At 42.0% G+C, this 23476-nt stretch overlaps 1 protein-coding gene across 1 annotated transcript in view; it reads left to right on the top strand.

The window, feature by feature from the left end:
- LOC115355520 (protein bicaudal D homolog 1-like) overlaps positions 1 to 23165 on the top strand; it is a 39710-nt gene extending 16545 nt beyond the window's left edge. The window contains exons 2-13 of the mRNA XM_030046361.1: positions 3899 to 4111; positions 5100 to 5252; positions 5939 to 6243; positions 6336 to 6507; positions 8296 to 8799; positions 9129 to 9307; positions 10101 to 10491; positions 10787 to 10981; positions 13060 to 13211; positions 14184 to 14394; positions 21947 to 22033; positions 22781 to 23165. Coding sequence (XP_029902221.1) covers positions 3899 to 4111; positions 5100 to 5252; positions 5939 to 6243; positions 6336 to 6507; positions 8296 to 8799; positions 9129 to 9307; positions 10101 to 10491; positions 10787 to 10981; positions 13060 to 13211; positions 14184 to 14394; positions 21947 to 22000 — 2529 coding nt within the window. The 3' untranslated portion in view covers positions 22001 to 22033; positions 22781 to 23165. The remainder of the gene's footprint in view (positions 1 to 3898; positions 4112 to 5099; positions 5253 to 5938; positions 6244 to 6335; positions 6508 to 8295; positions 8800 to 9128; positions 9308 to 10100; positions 10492 to 10786; positions 10982 to 13059; positions 13212 to 14183; positions 14395 to 21946; positions 22034 to 22780) is intronic.
- Positions 23166 to 23476: the final 311 nt, after the last annotated feature.

Raw genomic sequence — 23476 nt, 5'->3', positions numbered from 1 at the left:
CAAATCACCATGTGTGCTGTGGAGCCATGCTTTGGGTGAGAGTTTAGCTGTCGGTGCCAGATTACATCAGTCTGTCCCCAAAATTTAATTTCAGCCCATCTCAAATATCAGTTCGACAAAATTTGTTTGGTCACATCCGAGAGCGCCCTGTGCTTGTCTCAGTCTTAATCTCCCCCCCCCACTTCCTCTTAACAGCTTCCAGAGAATACCGCTGACTCACTCCACGCAATAAACTTAGGCCTTTATTTATCTATTGAGGGAGGCGATGACATTTTTTAGTGGGCCTCTGTGTATTCTTCAGTCAAAAGCTCCTTTGTGACACACTGCATTTACATAAATTTTCTCTGTTTTGCAGGAAGCAAAAATCTTAATACAAAATTTTAGTCGCTCTACTATTCCTGTGGGTTCTCTTTCTGTTGTCAGGATCCATTCCCATGAATTGCTCATTTACATTTTCATTCATATATTCAAATTCACCATATATATTTTTTTAGTTGTCATGCAGATTCAGTTGGGACCCGAAAAAGAGAGATTCAGTGGACTGAAGCTAGGCGAGTTTTCTCTGTCCGTGGTGCTGAAATATTCCTCATGTTGAAGATTGTGTTGCATTGCTGCAGTTTTGGGCTTCATTACTCTGCAGCGATGATGAATCTCCAAGGAATTCACTAAACTTCAGGGATTACATCAATGTCCTGTCATCAGTCACACGTGACAACAATATTTCCCAAAGGTCTACAGTCCTGCACAGTGTAGTTAGACTATTTCATTGTTTGTCTCATGTTAGGTTAGTTTTCCACTTTTCTGCCATTAGCATTACACCTTACTTACAATTCCACATGATTTACGGCCATATCAGCTTTTGAAAATGGAGTATGAGTTGATAGTGTAAAACTACATTTCTCAGTGAATTTTAGTTCCATTATCTTTATAGTAGGAAGATCGTCTTGAACAGTATCGCCCACATTCTCTGTTCTTAGGTAGATTTTTTTCTTAGTTTGTGTTCACAAACCAAAAGCCTGTCATCAGCCTCAGGCATCTCATGTCAATATTACTTATGTGCAACTTCACTCAGGAATAAACTTCTGTTGCTCAGGCGTTGGTATTAATTCCCTTAGACTCTAAATACCTGTCCCTGGCTGCAGGTGCGTTGTGTCAGTGTTCTCTGTAATATAATGTAGCTGAACACTAGTGGGGCACCTGCTCCCTATCATACCTTTCATACCAATACCTGTCAACTCTGACATACTAAACATTTCCCCTGGGGTCCAAAGGGTTTGATAAATGTGAAGTATGGTTTTATTACAGGGTGAAACTCCATCTAGAAGACATGAGGGCTCCATTTCTTTTATAGCGTCTTTGTACCTCTGTTGGGGATTGCTCTTTGACAGCTGAACATAGACACCATGGACTATGTCATGTTTTTATTACTTTCGACATGACACATCACCCTCTGCCATGTTTTCTTGTCGTGTCTTAAAGCTAGTAAAGCTGTAATACCAGAACTTAATGTTTCGTTAAATAAAAATTGAAATCAAACAATGATCCGTGTACCATTTGACCAGCCTCTCATTCTCCATGTGTTGACAAGATTGCATGCTTCAACTGGCACATCCGTGCTGTATAGATGTCTGTCTTTTTACTACCAGCCAGGGCACAAACCCTCAGGAGGAACTCGGTAATAGGGTTTGGTGGTAATGAAATGACAAGAGCGGCTTGGTGTGTGTGTGTGTGAGTGTCTTTATACCTGATTCTGCACTGCCGGGCTTCTCCTGTCTCCAGTGGTGCAAGGAGAATGGCCCACTCTGTCTCTCTTCTCCATGCCAGCAGGAAATTGACTGAGCAGCGTTCGACTCCACTTAAAGCCCCGGTGCCAATGCCTGCAATGGCCCTGAGGGAGGAAATATTATTTCATTTAGATTATTCTCTCTTGACAAAAATTGAGGATGATAGTGTCTAGTCCCAAGATTTCATTTGGAAAGCATATGGCCAGTTTATACTCGGGGTCCTGTGACTTTCCTTAGCTATCACAGTGATGTATTGGACTTGTGTATATGGCATTGCTCTCTGATGGTATATTGCAGCAAGAGGTTACTTGTCATATTTGTAATGGATATGTTATTACACTGCCATATATGTTGACATTTATTTATTGTTGCCCTGTATGTGCTGTGTCAAAGTAATAGCTGGCATGAGAGGAGCTGCGGGCTGCATTGCACATGCAAAATGTAACCAATCACCTTTCCAATTTACTGTAGCTGTGGGTGGCCGGGGGCTACAGAACCAATATTTTGTCCCAGGCTTATTCCCGCTATCATATTGGCTCCGTTATCAGTGTAGCCTCATTAATCACTTTAGTTAACACGCCCCAAAGTGTTTTCAGACTTCTACGCATCACCGACCAAGTGAAGAGAGGGATGGAGAATGGCCCGGGGTGGGCAAATCCCTAGCTGCCTGCTTCAAACTGTACTCGCACAGCGCTCCCATGGGAAAATGCACTGCTAACATTTTAGTTTGCAGTGTGATTAGTGTGTAATTATTCATGACATGAGACATGCCCGAGCAAAACTGAATTGAATTTTAAACAACTGCTTTATTTTTCCAAGTGTAGAAAAAGGAGAGAGAGGGATTAAGAGGAGAGAGAGGGAAAGTTTTCCAAATATGTTTCCCCCTGCCTCAATCTGCCCTTTAATTTCCCTCAAGTTCAGCCTAGTCTTGCCCTCATTGATTTAGCTATATATATTTATTTCTTCAGCATTCAGCTGAGCTAGGCACAGGCTGCTTATGTGTAACAGCCCAGTGATCATGAAGCCACTAAAGTCAGCACACCCCCATTTACATTTTGGACCTCTATAGCTTTTTTGTGATTCCTTTACAGTTTTTGGTAGTAGTGCATGTTGCAGGGAAACTTTGCTCTGTGACACAGTGACACGCCTAGCCTGTTTTACATTTTAATTCACATTTTACGTTTACATTGCAGCCATTTAGCTGATGCTTGTGTCCCAGCTGACAGTGGGTGCAGCAGTAGAATAAGTTCAGCTCCTGGATCACAAGCAATTACAAGTAAGGCGCTCAAGAGTCAGAGGCAAAGTGCCCTGATAGTACTCCTGTGACCACAGAAGGATAATGTAAGGGATGATTGTCAGGAAAAGACAGAAAATAAGAGATAAGGACAGAAGTAGAAGGGATTTTCTTACATTTTCCTCCTCTTAAGAGGAGGGATGTGACCCAGTGAGGAGAGGATAATGTGAATTGCATCCCATTGCGTCTGGCCCCAGAGCTGGTTCAGAAAAAAACAAATTATATTTAGACAGTCAGGAATATAGAGAGACATTTAAAAAAAATGGAAGTAATAATATTACATAATTACTTTGTGTAACTGTCACACTTTTACAGTAATGAGGACAGGTTTTCTGTGGCAAGGAGGAGTTTGTGTGTGTGTGCGTGTGTGTGGGTGCGGGTGTGGGAGTGTGTGTGAAGGTGGGACACTGGTGTAGGTTGTTGTCTCAGACCATATGGCTGTAAATCTAGGGCTGCATTGTTACCCAGTGGTGAAATATCCTTGAAGAGGATTTTTTTTTACAGAGCTTTTTTATGTGTTTATTAGAGGAATGGAGAAAACTAAAGATAATTTCAGATCAAATGAATGTGAGGTCAGCACCGGCATTGTAGTCTAGCAAATCATGGGTTACTATTAAAGTGTTCAAATACCATAATAAACTCAAACAATGGTTGTGTTGTTAAGGATAGATGACATTTTGTTTTATTACACCATGTCACATATTTGGAATGAAACCCTTCAAACAGTCACAGTTAAATAAAATGACACACCACCAATCCTGTCAAGGTGTCTCACCCTTTCTTTGTCTTTAACCATAAACTCTCTCACTGCCACTCTCAGGCGTTCAGCCAGGCCTACTCCACCCAGCGTAAGGTGGCAGCAGATGGGGAGACCAATGAGGAGACCCTGCTGCAGGAGTCTGCTAACAAGGAGGCGTACTACATGGGCCGCCTCCTGGACCTCCAGTCAGAGCTCAAGCACAATCGGGCCACCGTAGCCAACGCCCAGGCCGACAACGAGCACCTGAGCGCCCTGCTGCAGGAGCTGCGAGAGGTGGGTGAGGAAAATGGTGTCTGAAAAAAATCAGGGGTAGAGGCCAATGAAGGAGGCACAAGGGGGTTACATACCTGATAACATAACAAAGAACAATACCGGTAACTAAATTTATAACAATGATACCCATTCAAACTAGAATAACTTCATGTAAAAAGGGCAGGATACCCATTTAAAAGGTTAAATGCATGAACACAATGGAAAATAACCCTGTTTTTTATATGCTGCTCAGCTAAAGCAGATGGGATTTCTGTGCTGTGTTCACGCATCCTTTTAACTCAAATTCTGGGGATTCATAACAGTGGCCACCAGCTATCTCATGAACCTTTATGTTCCCCCAGATTCACTCCACTAAAGGTCAAAAACACTGCAAATACAGCAGGGCCTCTCTTGGCCGGATGAAATGGCATTCACACCATGTGAGATCTAAAACCTGCCACTGAAATCAATACAAATAAAGTTCATTCAGGCAAAGAATATGCCAATCACATTATTATACATCCTAATGAAACACTTTGGTTATTTTATATAACTTTTATTCAACCAGGTAGCCCCATTAAGAAGAATCTCTGCTAAAAGAGGCCAGTTATTAAGATAAAAATTGCAGATACGCAACATTCAACAATATTCAAAAGCAAGCGATCAAATCACAAAAATGTGAAGTGAAATGTACTATCTAAGCTCCAATAGGAAGTAATTCAATATCTATCCAGCAGGGTCATGCGTCAAACCTATAAAGAAAATAAAGACAGCTTGTGTCTGTCACAAGATCTTTCATTATAAATTTTGACTGAGAGAAGCCAGGTCTCTGCATTTCATAGTGAAGAAGCAAGTCTGTCGTACAGCGGCCCATCTTCTGTCTCTTCTAAGGATTACCTCTAAAAAACCCAATCACAAGCGTGTAGGTTGTAATAATTTCTTGCAGTGGCTCGGCTCGGTCATGTACAGCGTGCAAGAAACAGCTGTTTTCCTCGGACTGTCTTGGCAGAGTAACGAGATGCTGGAGCTGCAGCGAAGCCGGATGCGAGAGGAGATCAGGGAGTACAAGTTTCGAGAAACCCGGCTGCTCCAGGACTACACCGAGCTGGAGGAGGAGAACATCTCGCTGCAGAAACTGGTCTCAACACTCAAACAAAACCAGGTATAAATGGTTTGCACACACACATATAATGTCATTAACGTACGGTATATCAGAGTACTATTTTAATATTTTTTTTCTTGTTTCAAAAGCAAAATGATAAAACTGCATGTTTTTACCATATCTTCACACACTGTATGCATACTGCACTTTAAAAACATGAGCCATGATACCCAAACCAGGCTACCTACTGAAATAGACATGCTTATATACATACTGTAAATGTATATTAGGTTTGACAAATATTGGTATTTGAAAGCTGATACTAGCTCTGGTATTATCATGTACTGAACTTGTGGATAGCTGCTTTCTGTGCAGATAGTCAGTGTTGTTGAATTGTTTTTAAATTGGAAAAAAAAGCAAAAAGTTTCTTGCCAGGGTGTAAAAGTGACATTTAGACTGTCATGGGATGCTAAAACTGCCCTGTAAATTATTCAATTTACAAAAAAAATATTGCTGAAAAGTGAAATGAAATAAAATATGCAAAGAAAAGTTTTACATCCTGCTTTTATGGTCAGGGAAGGTGGTGGACAACATGAGTAGCTGATATATGTAATGACAGCTTTATATGGGCATCTAACACGACTTCATACTTAAAAACAGACTGAAATGACCCTGACTAAACACTCTCTTCTCTCTATTTAAACTGTTTATCCATTTATCACTCCATCCGTCCCTCCTTTGCTCAGGTGGAGTACGAAGGTTTGAAGCATGAGATCAAGGTCCTGGAGGAGGAGACCGAACTCCTCAATAGCCAGTTAGAGGACGCCCTGCGCTTGAAGGACATATCCCAGGCCCAGCTGGAGGAGGCCCTGGACTCTCTGAAGAATGAACGGGAGCAGAAGAACCACCTTCGCAAGGAGCTGGCCCACCACCTCAGCCTGTGTGACGTTGCCTACACCGGCAGCGCCCACCTGGCGTTCGCCTCCGCCCCTCCCAGCGGCACGGCGACACCCACCACATTACTCTCACCAAACGCAGAAGACCCAACAAGGTTTTCTTTTAACTTACAGTGCTATCTGGAATTGAAATTCATTGCTGGGATTTTAAAGAAATACTTGACTCCAGTCCACTCTACTTTGCCAGGTGTAATGGTCATATCCAAGGAGGGACGGGAGCAGCGACACCCACAGGGTCACTGCCTAGGGCGAATGGAGAGTGCCGGGGATTGGGGCGTAAATCCGATGTTGTGCCGCCGGACCTCTTCAGCGAGATGAACCTGACGGAGATCCAGAAGCTCAAACAACAGCTGTTGCAGGTCGGTCTCCTTTCAATATCACTTAAATAATTTGATTTCACACTAACACTGCCAAGGTTAGGGGCTCCATTCACTCTGGGACCAGCCATGCTAAAAATATGCTTGAAACAATCGAAACAATGGCTCAGTGCTGAACTCAATGAACATAGTAAGTATTCTCTAGGTGATGAGGATAGATGTGGAAAATAAGAAGCACTTTTTCTTACAAAGTCTGTAGAGTACAATAGATTAGGAGAAGATACTCTAACTGCATTCACCTGAAAAACATCATACATTCAGTTTTCAGCTTGTAAGCCATCCTACTCCTTTGAAATAAAACTTCACATTGTGAATGCAGGGTACAAAATTTTGACTAGTTTTCCATAAAAGGATGGTGATGCAGTAACCCCTTTTGTTTTCACTCTGTCGCTCTCTCTCTCTCTTGCACACACACATGCAGTGTCTCACTGATCCTTATTTTTTCTCTGTCGTGCTCCCACAGCTCAATAACTGTCAGGGTGTCTCTCAAAGAGAGGCATCCTGACAGTTTACTCAAAGAATCACCTTGTTCAAATCATCACAAAGCCCTGTGTTGTGTTGTGTGTGTGTATGTGTGTGTCAGTGGGTATACAGCTGGATGCTCCAGTCCCGCTGGGTGTAATCCCATCCCTTCCTGCTCTCTTCGTCCTCTCTGATAGGCTGAGCCGCAGTAAGAGCTTATTTATATCTTGGCTGACACACTAGACTATCGACCACTCACCAGTTGGGTGGGTTTCAGGTGCATACTGCAGCTCCTGTCCAGGCGATGTGAAATGTTAATGAATCGACGTTTGTGATACAGTAGAAATTCTTCACACTCGATCGAACTTGAAGTATTTAGCCATCCTGCCCTGAGGGAAAGTGGTGTACGGGGTACCTGAAAGCAGAGCGAATAACATCCCAGGAATGTGTTGCTACCTTTACTTCCATCATGTTAAGTGAGCCTTTTGACTAGCCTTTTTGACTAGTTGCCAAACAAAGGCAATCGTCTTTAATTTAGACTACAATATTGGGGCAGTTCCAGCAGCAAATCGCTCACCCACAAGTCAAACGTGTGTAAATTATCAAAATTTGCACATGCATGACCAGCACTAGTGCATTATGGCTGTGTTGGTCTGCCAGCACTTTGTGCTGATTCCTATTTATTGCTAGTGAATGAAATGACACTCCAAATTGGTTGTCTGTGAGATATAGGGTACATGTATGTGTTATGCAAACAATGAATGAATCAAGGTATCAAATGTTGAAAATGTGTCAAAACCAAGACTGGGCTCGAGTGCTGCAGCTCTCTCTGGAAGTCATGTTTTCAGGGACAAGAGCACAGAAGCAGCAATAATTTGATTTTATGCAATAGCAATAACTCATGGGAATGTTTTGCTTGTGGCAGTTTCCACTCAAATTAAGATAGAAGTCAAAGCAATTTTTGATGGTTCATTGCATGCTTATGAAAATAAACCAGTTAAACCTAAAACTGAACTTGATACCATGTGGTTGCTTAGTCAGGGAAGCCGATCATTACCAGAGTCCAGTTGTGATGGAATCGTTGACTGGAATTGGAACTGGCTACAAAAATAAATAAATAAATAAATAAAAATTAATTAATAAAACTTTTCATTTTACCACTCACAAAATCAAACTTTAAAATCTATAATTATATATGGTATGCATATAAATAGAGAACATTCTGAATTAGTAGGATAGGGCTCCTGTATAGCACATGTTTCCAGTAAATCCTTTTCCCTTCCCCAATCTGTCTGCTGCCCCCTTCAGGTTGAACGGGAGAAAGTTGCTCTTATGAACAGCTTGCAGGAGTCCCAGACTCAGCTGCAACACACACAGGGGGCCTTGACTGAGCAGCATGAGAGGGCCCTCCGCCTCAGCCAGAAAGTCACTGCTCTTCGCCGCCTGCACCGGGGGGCCCAGCTCGCCCAGCAGGTCCACGCCGACATGGTGCCTCCAGTCCTGATGGAGCAGAGCACAGTGCATGGGGAGGGTGAAGACGAGGGAGAACGTGAGGAGGATAACAGTGGGACAGTGGGTAAAAGTCAGGTGTTTTCATACCAAACACCAGGCCTGGAGATCCTGCAGTGTAAGTATCGAGTGGCCGTGACTGAAGTGGTGGAGCTCAAGGCGGAGGTGAAAGCCCTTCGGGAGAGGCTGGCTCATTGCGGGGAGGTTATGATGGAAAGGAAGCCACAGGGAGAAACCCAGCTCCGAAATCTAGAGGAGCAGGTGGCCAGGCTGGAGAAAAGCTGCCGGGAAGGACGGGAGAAGGTAACTATGTCAAAAAATACATGTTCATAACCATTAACCAGAAGGAGGGACATTGCTCTCATTGATTTTTCTCAGTGAATGTCTGCATCTTGTTTGGATCTTGAATTAATATGAGCACAAAGTACATTAGTCAACAAAATGTATACTGTGAGAACTTCAACAAATGTCAGATTAAATCAAATTTATGCATGAAATACTAAAAAAATCTAATAAAAATGTTCAGCATTTTTTATAGATTGCCAAAAAACAAACATTTTATGTACTGACCTAGATATGTGCCTGTGATGCCACATATTATTACAAACATATATTTTATTCTATTCTATAAGATTTCCAGTCTGGAGTCGGAGTTGCAGGCAGCTCAGACAGCAGCCAACGAGAGCCAGGGGGCGTTGAACGCAGCTCAGGATGAGCTGGTGACACTGAGCGAGGAGCTCGCCCAGCTCTACCACCACGTCTGTCTGTGCAACAACGAGACCCCCAACCGCGTCATGCTGGACTACTACAGGTGTCAGTGTTGTTCCTATAGCTGCTTGCAGCAGGGAGGCATAGTGTGTAGGAAGACTGTCTGCTCAGTGTTAGAGTTACCTAGCACCTGTCCTACTCAAGTGTCCATGAGCAAGGCAGTGAATCCCTGCTAGCTTCAGAATCATTGTTCTGTAGCTGAACCTGCACTTTAGCCTCCCTGTGGAGAAAATTCATGGACTATAATTTTGATAATCAATTCATTTGCCTTTTGTTTCATATCATTATAAAATAAATACTACTTAATACTGGGGTTTTTTGGCTGCTGGCCAGCCTAAGTGCCATTTTAAGATCACTAGTAATCACTTTGGCTCTAGTAACTTGATCACTTGCGTGATGGGCATTTGTCATTAATTTTAACTCTTAATACAAGAAATAATTTACCAGTTCATGAAACATTAATTGATAGACACTGAAAATAATTAGCTGCAATGCTAATTACATCACATGCATGTATTAACTTTTATGTTTTATTTATGTTTAGTTAGTTCATGTTTTTCAAACTCAAAACATTTAAGCACAGGAGGTGAATGAGAAATGCTCTCATCTCCCTCATGACCAACCATCAAGGTGTCCTTGCACAAGACACTTCACCCCTAATTGCTGGGTGGACATGCTCAGTGTCCCACAGTAGAAACCTGTGGTTGTACTGTGCAACTCCCAGGTGTAACTGTATGAAGAAGCTACAGAGAGCTGCTGAAAAAACAGAAAATGTGCTCAGTTAACCCCCTTTGGGCAGACAAAGGTTGCAAAAACTTATTCCCTGTTTCTTCCAGGCAAGGCAGGGGTCTCAGGGGCCTCAGCGCCGGTCTTAAAGCCATGTCTTCGGACGACAGCCGAGTTCTCCTCACGCCGCGCCTCGCCAGACGACTGGCCGCTGTTGCCTCGGCAACCTCCAGTCCCGCAGAGTCTCGGAGCCCCTCTGAGTCTCCATCCAAAGATCCCCTGTCTGGGGAGGTGGGGAAAGAGGGGAAGGATGGTGCCAAGGAGGGCCTACAGGTCACATCTCAGCAGAGCCCAGGCCCTCGTACTCCTCCCACTGGCTCACCCAGCATCAGTGCCTCTTCATCGTCGTCGTCATCATCGTCGCCTGCTCTGGAGCCAGCTGGCGAGCTTCGCAAGGAACCCATGAACATCTACAACCTCAATGCCATCATCAGAGACCAGGTTGAACACTGTGTGCATGTGTATTTCTGTGTACATGCTCATGTGTGGATTAAGACATTGCACCTTTAGAAAGCCTATGCCAGTAAATTTCTTCTTCTGTTCTGTCTGTTCAGATTCCTCTCTTTTTCATCTCTCCTTGATCTTTTTCCCTCTTCACACAAGAGGAAGATCACTCTTCACATTTGAAATATTTCTCCTTCACTTTAGAATCCCTCTGTCCTCTTTTTCATTCATTCTTCACTCACTGCCTTTATCTCTTTGTCCTCTTACCTTCCTCTCTCCTCTTGTGCCTCAGGTGAAGCATCTCCAGCGGGCAGTGGACAGGTCTCTCCAGCTGTCTAGACAGAGAGCTGCAGCCAGGGAATTGGCTCCTCTACTGGACAAGGACAAGGAGAGCTGCATGGAAGAGATTCTGAAGCTGAAATCACTGCTCAGCACCAAGAGAGAACAGATAGCCACGCTCAGGCTGGTCCTCAAGGCTAACAAACAGGTGAGGACAGACACGCCAGAGTCAGAAAAGTAAGTTTTTAGATGACTTATTGGAATACTTCATCTAAAAACCATATATTTTGTATAAGTTACTAATCCCATGTTGTGTTGCATGTCCAGTGAATAAAGTTTGTAATGCCTCATGGAGAACGAAGGTTCCAATCTCTGCAGACATCTTTGTTAAAATGTAACTGATCTTGGCTTTTACGAATATCCGCAGGAAGAATGTGAATACATCTGTTTCTCAGACTCTTTGTGCAGGGTAATCTAAGTTTTTACTTGTGTTCAATATGTCCCAAACCAGTGTTATCACTAAAAATGTGCTTAATAACTCACTGGAAATACCTCATGCACATGCACCTGTGCACAGCTGGCCTGCACTGTCAGTAAACAAAAGACCCACCTCTGGCTTGTTCATTGTGCAGGAGTCCTGATTACACTGATGCCTAAGTCAGTGTCGCCAATGAGTGGGAAACTGATACGGAATATGTATTTTTGGGGGGAATTATTCCTTTAAGACACTTTAAATGTCTTTGTAAGGATATTTCAGTCTTTTTGGAGGTAAGGACACATGAGAGGGAGAGAGTTTGCGGTGTTTGTTCCTGTCCCCATTTTATTCAGCACCACATAAACAAAAGAAATCAACACAAATTGGCAAACCCAGAATACTACCATTTTCGATTTAACAATGCCATTTGGGAGAGAGTCCCGCAATTTTTGTGGCTGTCAAGGTTGAGCCTAGCAGTTTATTGCCCCACATGGTTTCTGAAACCTTTAGGCCAATAAAGATGATTGAAAAGCTCAAGCTGCAGTCCCAAACCCTTGTGCCCCATTGCATTTTAGTTTATATTGCCTTTTCTGTCGGCTTCTCCCTGAGATGTTTGTGCATCACTGGTGCGCTGCTCGGTCCAGAGGCTCGTCTAATAGTATAGTATCTGCTGAAACACACAGATGCATAGAGAGAGAGAGTAATTGAGTAAAACTGTGACTTGCTAGTCCCGATGGGCTGCTTTGTATTTGATTGGCTTTGATTTGGATTCACGAGCTACAAGCACTGTGCACTGACTGTCTGTCTCAAGGCTTCAGTGTTGTTCGAGCCGGTTGCCATCCACGTACTGTATTCAATTAAATGACAAATATGATTCAGACAGCATGAGTCACTTCCAGTAGATGTTAATGACGGCTTATGGGTAGAAATAATAAGCACCAGCTGGGTGTGGCAAACAGGGATGTTGCACTTTCAGATGAACTGATGTGGTTTTATAGAGGCAGGGCTATACAATATTGTTTTTGTTTGTTCATTATTTGGATCCCCATTAGCTTCCACAAAGTATGTAATGTCTTCATGTTGCTAAAGGCATCCCATGTAATGATTTAATTCAGACTGTTTAAAGAGTATTTTTAGTCCAAATTGAAAGATTTTTTTTCCTGTTCTATATCCTAGTTCTATTGTTACTTCTTCCTTGTACACAATATACACAATATAAGGCTGCATTTTTTTTCATGTATTATTTTGAAGTGAGCTCAATTCTGTCAAATTATGAATATAAAGGGTTTCATTATCTATTCAGTGCAATTCCCGTCTGAGTCACGGGACAGTTTCAGAAGCAATAAACTCAGACAATTATTCATAGATTATTGGAAGTACTTTTGTTTAGTGGACTCTCTCTAGAAAGATGCTGAGCTATGCCCATGTTGTTCTCTTGTCACTTGACTAGCTTTATTGTTTTCCTCTGAGTGGTTCAATGCTTCACAATTGATGCTGGATCAGAGACAAAGAGAAATTCCTGTAAGGTTTTACAAACCAGCCACAGCTGCACTTTGAATTGCAAATAATGGTTTCTGGTTCATTTAAAGAATAGAGAGTGATATCGAATGAATTCTCTTGAGTTTTTACATTTGCATTGTAGGCTTGTAGCAAGGCTAAAATCCTAAAAAGCAAGGCTAAGAGCAACTTAAAGTAAGTTCAATAGAAGAACAAACTTCAATAACTAGTTCACCAACATTACTACCATTGTGTTTTTCTGAATATTAAATATCACTGCCAGTTAATTGAATGGTGTATGTCAATGTGTGTAGACGGCAGAGGTCGCCCTGGCTAACCTGAAGAGTAAGTATGAGACAGAGAAGTCCATGGTGACCGACACCATGATGAAGCTGAGGAATGAGCTGAAGGCCCTCAAGGAGGACGCCGCCACCTTCTCTTCCCTCCGAGCCATGTTCGCCACAAGGTCAGAATCGCAACAAAAGAGCAATGTTACCAAAGCAGCTTTCTTGATCTTGATTTCTATACAGAACAAATCAACTGTGACTATGGTATCCCCAATGATAGGTGCAAGTCATCCTGGTTGTAATTGGTCTTTTTTGGTGTGTGTGATATGTGATATTTTAGAAATTTCCACATGAAGCTTGGGGACTTTTTGGTCTCTTGATGGCCAGTGAGTTTCATTTTGTAAAAGCCAGATTTCAATATAAAGCTATATCCTCTCCCGCAAAGCTGAAGTTTGGGGACTTTTTGGCCTGGTAGTACAGTGTTGGACCAATTGGTTTCATTTTGTGGATACTGGATATTAAGGTAAAAACACATCATTGAATGGTTCATCAGATTTGACCCAGCAGTGTCTGAGATATTGAGCATGAAGAATAGGGCCTTTTTGGCCTGGTGTTGGTGCAATGGCCCCAATCAGGTTTATGCTCAAAATACTGAACCATACTCTCAAAAGCCATCATTCATACATGTTTCGTCCAAAACGGGCCAACAGAAGCTGATGGACGGAACTCAATCCATACACTGTTGTATAATATATGATCATGGGAGACTGAAATGCACCCTCTGGTACAAAATAGTTAAAGTAAAAGTAGTTATTTAAATAGTTATAAGCTTGAATAATATCTTACAATACAAATTACATATTTATGAATATCATTCATGGGATCTGTGTTTTTGAAATACTGAAGTGTATCCAGAAATAAATGTTGGAATATCAAGGCCTTTGAAGTTGAATACAAGATAATACAGACTAAATCAAGTACTATTCTTTCATTTGGCTATGTGTTCCATTTTTGTATTGTCTCAGTTTAACAATCTCTGTTTTAAATCATTCTCCCTTACTCTTGGTCAGTTCCTTTTCTGATTCTGTCCTTTCCCAACTCTCTTCCACATTTTTTCTCTCAACAATCTGTCCAAACATCCCTTTCTTTAGATGTGACGAGTATGTAACCCAGTTGGACGAGATGCAAAGGCAACTGGCTGCAGCCGAGGACGAGAAGAAGACGCTCAACTCCCTCCTGCGAATGGCCATCCAGCAGAAACTGGCCCTCACCCAGCGCCTGGAGGATTTGGCCTTTGATCAGGAGCAGTCCCACCGCACCCGCGAGGGCAGGGTGACCCGTGTGAAGACCAGCACCCCCAAAGTAAGTCACCCAGCCTCAGCCTCGGCCTCGGCCTCCACCTCGGCCCAAGGTTCCACTTCGGCTATGGTCCCTGGTAGCCTTTCCCACTCTATCCTCACTAGTCCCACCTCGGGCATTCCTCATGATACCTCTCTCGCACCCCTTAGCCCGTCCTCAGTCACTGCTGCTGCTGCAGCTTTGGCCTCGGCTCTCACCTCCCCTACATCACGCGGAGCCCCTTGCAGTCTGTCACCCATCACGCCAACGGTGGGCCCCTCGGTCCCAGGGAGTCCCCCGTCCCTGGAAGCTCCCACATCTCCATCAGCTAGGACCCCACCTGCCACCCCTCTGAGGCTGACTCACTCCCAGTGGACCCTGGGCGTCCGGACGTTCTTGGTTGACTCCCAGAGTTTCAGTGTCAACATTTCCCCTGCTTTGCCCGGTAGCTCAGGCCTCTCCAGGCACTACACCCCAGACTCCCAGGCGTCTCCCTCTTCCACCGCCTCCACGACCACCAGGCTTTCTCAGCCAGGCTCTGCCCCCTCTTCCCCCTATCGGTCACCTCTCCTTACGTCTAGACGCTCCACGTGGAGCTCCTCAACCCGACCGCGACCCCTGTCTACTCTAACCCGTTCCTCTGCCCTTTATACTCCTTCCTCCTCCTCCCTTTACTCTTCTCACTCCCCATCCTCCTCTTACAGCTACTCTTCCCCTTATTATAGCCCCTCTAGCTCTTATAGCACCTCTTCCTCCTACGGCCACTCCAGCCACTACACCCCGCTGTACCCCAGATACTCCAGTTCCCACAGGCCTCGCCACTGATGCCAAAAACTTGATTTCCGACAAGCCTTTTTGACTAACTTGGAGGCATCTCCCAGGCATCCTTACTGATATCAAAACTGCAGCTCCCATCATCCCTCTCTGTCACCGAACAGGCGGAGAGAATGGGGCTCACAGAGAGGAGGACATAGTGGTTTCCTGTTTTTCCATTTCCTGTTTCCTGTGCCTAAGCCTCGGCCAATGGGTTGTGAATGTTCAGTGACTTTGCTCAGGGATTTGACACAAGGAGCACAAGTGGCCCCGCCTTCCTTTTATTCAGAGACTGCTGATTGGTCTACAGCACGTTAATAGAGACTTTTTAACGAGGGTTTTTAGATTTTAGTTTTGCCCTTTAGGTTCACAACACACATGCATGAAGTGAACACAACACAGTGAGACATTCAGATATTTAACTGGACGTTTGGTGGATACTTTGATTTCACAGGTTTGATTTAGGGCCACAACACATTAAATACCTTATTCTCTATTCAACATAATATTCACTCTGTTTTAAATGGTAATAATTATCTATACACACAATACTGTAAACCAAATGTCATTCAGCGCAAGTACTCCCAGTTGTGGATGAGATACTTATTACACTGGATGCTCAGCAAATGTTTCAATTCTGATTTTTCTCACTCTGTTTGATCTTGAACACAAAAAAAAAAACTTGTGTGATGTGACTGCTGTGGATGAGGAATGACAGACTAGGCATCGGCATGTGTATCTGACGTAACTTAGATTGGACTCCTGATTGCTGTTTGCATCAAAACAATCAGACTGAGTGTATTTCTTTTCCAAATCAGAGTCTGCATTGCACGATGACTAGTCTTCTCATTCCCTGTCCAGGCTTGCTACGTCATTACCTCAGCCTTTAGCATTTGGTCCATCTCTAGCACTACCCAGTGGTTCACTTTAATATAGCCATATACTCAGCTATGCATGTTCACGTTTGGATGCTCTTATAGTGCAGACCTCCTTCCCCCTCAATTTGAGAAATTGCTGATCTGAAACAGTCTGAACCAGAGTCAGGCTGTATGGAGGAAAATGATGGAGGAGAACCTATCCTGTTATGTCTGATCTGTGATTAGGTCAAGAAAAAGAGGAAGGAAGGATGAGAGCAATCAAACATGGCACATGACCAGTTTAGGATCTGTAGTTTTCGCGCAACGAAGTCATAGCAAAAGTATAAGCAATATGACTCAAAGATAGCTCTGGGGTGAGTCTCAGTAGTCTTAAGTTGCTTTTTCCTCATTTAGTGTCCTTATCTGCAGCTTCTCGAAGTTGGAGAACTACTTTAAGTTACTCCTCAATAGGTAGTATTGTCCATTGTAGCGTAGTGAGTGGAAAACTGCTCTTCAATTGAAGGCCCTAAATACCTGTAACATCAAATTTGGGTTCTGCTGATGTGTCTTCAAGCAAGACACACACTAAACGGTGGGTGATCATTTTATGATTCCAGATAGGAAATATATCTTGGTCTTGTGGGAGAGTGTGAATCTCATATTAATTTGTAGGTTTCCTCTTTTGGACCTGCATCACCCTAACCCAGTTTAGAGCCAATCCAATTTCCACATAGCTTTAATACAGAGGTACACAAAAGATCTGAACCCAGAACAAATTGGCATATTTCTGATTCTTTGGTAATTTGTTCAAACGTTTTTGACCCCAAACTAGACTTATTGTATTTGGTTCAAGCAAATTCTTGAAACAAGCTGATTCATTTGCAGTTACATACATACACCCTAGAAATTGTTTTACTTGCTCAAGAAAAATAAGGTTAAAGACTGAATACAAGACCAAGTGATGATACGATGGGTATTTTCATCCTGTATTTGGCTGCAGTTAAAATAGCATATTAACCCACAAGACCTAAACATCTGTGACTCAGTATCCCAACATTCACCCACTGAGAGGAGGCCATTTGAGACTATTATGACTCACTATGGTGACTTTAGGCTAGCACTGGTACACTAATACTGTAGCACCCTCTTGTGCCTATGAGGGCATCTGCAGAAGTTTGGCAACATAGAATGAATGTATTCAGATTATCTGAAGGCTCATTCATGGCACTGCACCAAACTCAGGGAATGTGACACACCTCATTCAGTCTAGAATGAATTACCAACCAAAACAGAACGACGACTAGCAACATGACAGTGTTTTCAAAGAGAGTATAGATCTCCTGAGTTAGATTAAACTTAGAGCAAAGGGGTCAGTTCAAGTGACTATTAACGGTAGGCCGAATTCACAGCTGAGATCCTACTACTCTGCACACATGATACCGTATTCCCTGTGTATGTGTGTGCCTTACCGTACCTACTATACTTGCACAGTGTAATAATAACAATGCCTGCTATGGCTGATCACTATTGTCTTCGTCTGTAACAAAAAAAAAACAACATTTTTTTGAATGACTTTTTTTTCCCATGCCTGCACCGTCAGTTTTGACCTTGGTTTTTGTGTGTTTGTGTGTTTTGTGGCCGGGATTGCTTTCAGTGAGGTTCACAATGACTCTGCATTGTCAGATAATACCTGTTATGAGTTTTGTTGATGGACAGTACCTGAGGATGGCAAGCTTGACACACTGTCTAGCCGTTGTCAAAAAGACAGGTTTTGCCAAATACTGTTCCACCCTCTGCCATTCCTCCAATGTCCATTCTCTTTCCTTTTTTTTTTTAATCATTGGAACCCTTATTGACCACCGTCTTTCCTTCCTTACCCATCAATGGAGACTGTTCTACTGTTGTCTGCTGACTATTGACTCTTGTCTTATACTGTAGACAGCCACACCCTCTTGCCTTCAACACAAGTGCTTTTCAGTATGCAACATGGGGCAAAACACATTTGACAGGTGTCTTTATTTGCCAATATTCATTTTGGCTCTTCTGGAACTTGGCTTTGCCAGCCTTGGCCCAAATCATGCTCCTACACTTCCCTATTTTCCCTCCTCCTAAGGCTATCACAGTGTTGTGTCAACTTCCCAACAGATAATAATATTTTACCAAGTGATATACTGTCATTTAAGACATTTCACATGCAAAATGGAGCAAAATACATTTGACAAACAGGAGTCCTCTTTGCACTGGTTGTATCATGTAGCCTTGATTAATGACTTCTTATTTGCACATCCATTAATAATGTTTTACATTAATGTTTTACATTGCAGTCAGTGTTGAACTGGAGGGTTAGCCACATGGTGTTCCTCATTGATCTGTACTGAATTCATAGTTAATAACAGAGTTGATTTTTTCTTCTGGTAAAATTGACAGTTGGTGAATTCACTAGATTTTTTAAAACACACCCTCAGCTGTGGAAATGGAGTTTGTGGTGCCAATGCTCTGTTAAGGTCTGTGCTTTAGTCAGAGATACTGCAGGGTTTACTGATTTTTGCTTTGACCTGTTATTTTTTCTCTTTATTTTCAGCTTGACAGGATAAGTGGTATTAGTAAAGACAGACTTAGATTTATGTAAAAGGTGAAGCGAAGAAATGCGCTCAGGGTAGCAGTGGCAAAATTAGATAGCTCCGGTGGGTGAAACTTGCATTTTGGCTGAGCTAAAGGAAGGAAACCAGTGTGATCTCCTCTCTGTGATACCCCACTCTGCTTGAAGACAAACACACACATACACACACACACACGACTGAACATATCAACCTAATCTGTGTCCAACAAATCAAGGTTTTTTATGAGTAAAGTTCAGCCAATGAAAGAGGACCTCAAGTCTGTCAAATGTTGTTTTCTGCCCTCCAACCACATCTACAATTTCCCTTGAAATATCAGTTGAGCGGTTTCTTTTCCGCTGCTCGTTGCTTCAGGGCGATCCATGTGGGATGGGAGCCAACAGAAATAAATTTCGTAGAACAGGCACACGTGTTGAAGTCAGTCGGGAGGCTGGCTGACAGCTGTTTTTGGTGTATTAGCAGTGATGGCCATATGTGGAATTACAAAATGACCATGATACATGCAGCTCCATCATCTCTACAAATTAAATCTATGTAGACAAACTTTAGGAAAAAAATATTACAAAAGTATTATACCGAGGTACTCTCCCCTTTAACTTTGTATGGCTAAACTGGCATCCATTTCAAGGCTATAATGAATGTTGTCATACGGAAATTTCAGAGATGATGTTCCTGAAAATAGAAGAAACTAGTCTTTGAGTGTGTGCTCGGAAAGGCCTTGAATGTCATTAAGAATTTGATATGATTTGATTTTAATCGCTTTCACACTCAGTAGCCGTGTTATTTTTCAGATTATTACTGCAGCCAAATTAAAAACAAATTATGATCAATTTCAATATATTGCAATGCAAATTAGAGTTTTAGTCATACAGACATTTCTCTGAGGTACTGCTCAAGACAGAAATAACATCATTGGTTGATTTTTTGCAGCATATTTCATTAAAAACTATCACCCAAAGTGCTTCACATAATAAATCAAAACAGTAAGTGGAGTAAACCAAAGTTAAACATTACTACTGCACTTTCAAGCAGGAAAATAGTTGGTGCAAAATAAATAATAAAATAAAATTAAAATAGCTTAGTAAGACTACAAAAATAAAAGAAGTGTGAACATCCTATGCACATAGAATAAACTGATTTAAAACAACAGATTAATAAAAAATATCTTTAACGTCTTTTTTTAAAAATTGCCATTACTGTTTAAAAGCTTGTTGGGGTATTTCAGGACATAAAGCAGGTCTGTCAGTGTTCTTGTTTAAAACGTGAAGATGTTGTGCGGCAATTTGGTGCTTTATAGACAATTAAAACAACTTTAAAATTAATTCGAAAAGAATAGATAACCTGTGTCATGTACTGCAGTAATGTCTTATTAAAAGTGCTGCGTTCTGAATTGTTAATAGTCTTATCTGTGGATTTCTTTGGTGTTCCAGTAAAAAGATAGTCCTGTCAATTTGTGATAAAACTTGTTTAAGCATTTCTGTGTTTCTCTGAATGGAAATAGGGACTCGCTTTAGCCATATTTCTAAGATGAAAAAAAAAAAAAAAAAAAAAAAGAACACGAATGGGAAACACAGAAAATATAAATACAGTGCAACATTTTAATGGCCATGTCTTCTTTTTGCATTCATTCATGGCTGATACATTCATGATCTTGAAAGGTCAGCAGGCTTGCTACTTATCTTACCAGTCTGGCTAGTTTGAAATAATTACCAAAATAAGTTAACTAACCAAGATAAGTTGCCATGGTAATATGATAACATTTATGATATGATATGATAACTTTTTTTCAACTAGAAGAGTGCACTCGGTGTAGTGCAGATCTCCACCAGGTGTGTCTGTGGGCATGTGGGTGGTGAACAAGAGCTACTGGACGGGCTGTGTGTGTCTGTATCAAAGTAGTGGACTGAAGGAAAGGCAATAAGACGCCACCAGGAGTGATAAGTAATGAAATGTTTGAATGAATGAATACAAGCCACAGTTTCTGGACAATCGCGTGCAAATCTGGACCAGAATAATTCTAAAAGCCCAACGATTTAAAATGTCAGTTTCAAAGTGAAAATGCCAACAAAATAATCTGCCATCTAACGTGCGCTGGAACGTACATTAACTTTTGAACCCCTGGCAAAAAGACCTGATTGTAAACACATTTGAGTCTGTGGCAACAAGACATGATGGGTTGACAAAAATGAATAAATAATGATAAAAAAAAAAAAAAAACAAGCTTCCAAACTGAGGCAGTTGTTAATTACTCGCGGCCTCTACCAGCTGGTTAAGAGCAGTGAAGAGTTAGCACTCAGTTGCAATATGAAACAGGTTTTTCAAAGGTTTTGAATCACTGCAGCCATGAGAAGTGATTGATCATACAGTCATAACTGCGCACAAAAAACACTAGGCTGATCCCCCATGATCCCCCCCAGGCTGTTGCCTGGCAGAGATAGCCAGTAGCAAAAGTGTTAGGCTTTAAAATATTACCTACCTCCTGCTCTCTTACGCCTTGTCTTTTTCATGGTGCTTTGCTAAAACAAAATAAAACCATCAAACAAAAAAAAAAATGGTATGTTGGCTCCACCCATTTTGATTTTAACTCAACCGATCAGATTATTTCTGCATTCTTAACAGCTGTGCCTCAGAGACACGTTTGTATGGGCTAACTACACACCAATCTCACAGTATCACATTGCAAAACTTATCCTAACATATCGCAGACGATTAAGAATCAAAATTTAATCACATCGTGGTCCAAGTTTCATTGATCGTGATGGACACTCTCTTGTGCTTTCCACTTGTGGCATACTGTCATCACAAGCAACAACTCTGTGCTAATGCCATGCTGTTCAAACATCCATCCTGGGGAGACTGTTAAATGTCATACCACTGAATGTGTCAGATGCCTGTTTGCTTTTGGAGCACTTTATATGCACGTGTACATACTGAGTATTTTAAAGCTTAAGCTGTATAGTGTTATGTTACTATTCATACACTGTAAATATCATGTATAAATTAACTGGATTTTGTGTGTTGTCGTATTTTGTGATTGGGTGAGATTTATTGCCTCTCTCCTTACTGGGACACACATTTTCTTACTTCTGTGGATAATTGCCACAAATTAGTGAAACAAGACAACACTTGTTCCAACTTTTTCCAAAATATCAAATCTATTGACCATCCCATGCCAATGTTCAGGTAAGTGTTAAGTTGTTCTTTTTCAGATTAGCCATTTTGATTGGTGCTGCAGTGTTCAAATGTATCAGCATATTCTGTATGTCTAACGTTGTCAGTCTCTTGCAGATCGTCAGTAGCCTTCTGCCACAGTGCCGTACCTCGTTCCCTCCTCAGAGCTGATCACAGTTTGAGCCTCCGCAGCTCATTTCACAGGTAACAGCAACATCCCAGTCAGACCACCTGCTGGAGCCCTCTGCTGCCAAACGGGCTCAGGACAGATATCTTACATCTGCTTTTACCAGGGTCAAGTCATTCAGGAAATCATGTCTCCTTTTTCTTTTCTTTTCTTTTTTCCCTTCAATTAAGAAAATGACTTTTCTTAAAGGTTCATATTTTCAGTCTTAGGTAAAGTCTTTGTGAGTGCATGCTGTGTAATTAACAAATACGTAACAGTTTCACTATACATTTTTAACCAATAAAACTGAACGCGAGCTGAACACAGATTTTTAGTTTTAACCTCGACCAGAACACAGAGTTTTACTTTTACCTTTAGTTTTAGTTTTACAGGCATTCCTCAGACCCAGAGTCGCTCTGTAGAAAGAAATTATCTTATTGGTTGAATTAAACTTCAGTGGGCGGGACCAAGAGCAGTTTTTGGTTGAAATGTAAACAAAAAATCTGAACATCAGTGTGTTTTTGTTTTTGTTTGTTTTTTTTAAACTTTAATTCATGACAATAACAATCATGAGGTCAGCTAGGTTAACTTAACTAACCTAAATAGCATAGTATGATAGTGGCATAACAGTGATTACTTACTGAATACTAGTTACTTATCTGACAAATTAACATCAAGTGTCTTATGTGTTTTTACCATGATCACACCAGTTATTTCTACTTAGGTGCCCAGTCATGGTCAGGCACAATGTCTGCTCTCCTTGCTCTCTCTCTCTCCCTCTGTAGCCTTGTATCGCCCCTGTTTGATCACCGACCCCACATCCCCTCAGCAGCAGCCTGCCATGAGTGCCTCCTCTCTGGCTTCCTCATTTCCTCTCTGGTGTCTCCATCCTCATGGACCAACAGCCTTCCCACCACTAAGCCCTGACACTGTCCACCGAGAAGACTCACACCCCTTACTGGCATCTGCAGGGCAAAGCCAAGCCAGCACCCTGCCATGAAAGAAAACCACCCCGCAATGCCTCTAGAGGGAGTGCCAGGCTGACTTTTGGGTTGCAGTGTGATGAGAGATACTGTCACATTATAGCGAAGCCTCACTCACTGACTCACGGTTATCACCTCTACCTATCTATCCATGTATTCATCTTTTAATTTATGGTGTACTGCATTATCAAATCTTTCATGTCACGGTTATTGTGTGATTATTGTTAGTGTAAGTGTAATTATTGGTTCGAGGATTCCCAGAATTTGTTTTCCTGATTGTATCACTCTACAATCAATAAGGCACCATAAGTATGTTATGAACTGACTGGGCAGAAGCCCCTGTGTGTATTTTGAAAAGCATGCATGCAAGTTTGTTGCGTTGGCACTGTTGCAGACATAATGCCATAACAATTTCAGGGCCCTGTTTACCAGCTCGCTATGTGATGCTTCTCTTCACCAAAGATTATTTGGCCATTTGCACAAGCTGCATCTGCATTT

This window comes from Myripristis murdjan, chromosome 23 (genome assembly GCF_902150065.1).
Source record: "Myripristis murdjan chromosome 23, fMyrMur1.1, whole genome shotgun sequence".
Classification (NCBI taxonomy): Eukaryota; Metazoa; Chordata; class Actinopteri; order Holocentriformes; family Holocentridae; genus Myripristis; species Myripristis murdjan.
Note: the sequence above shows the minus strand (reverse complement) of the source record. Positions and strands in the feature narration are given on the sequence as shown.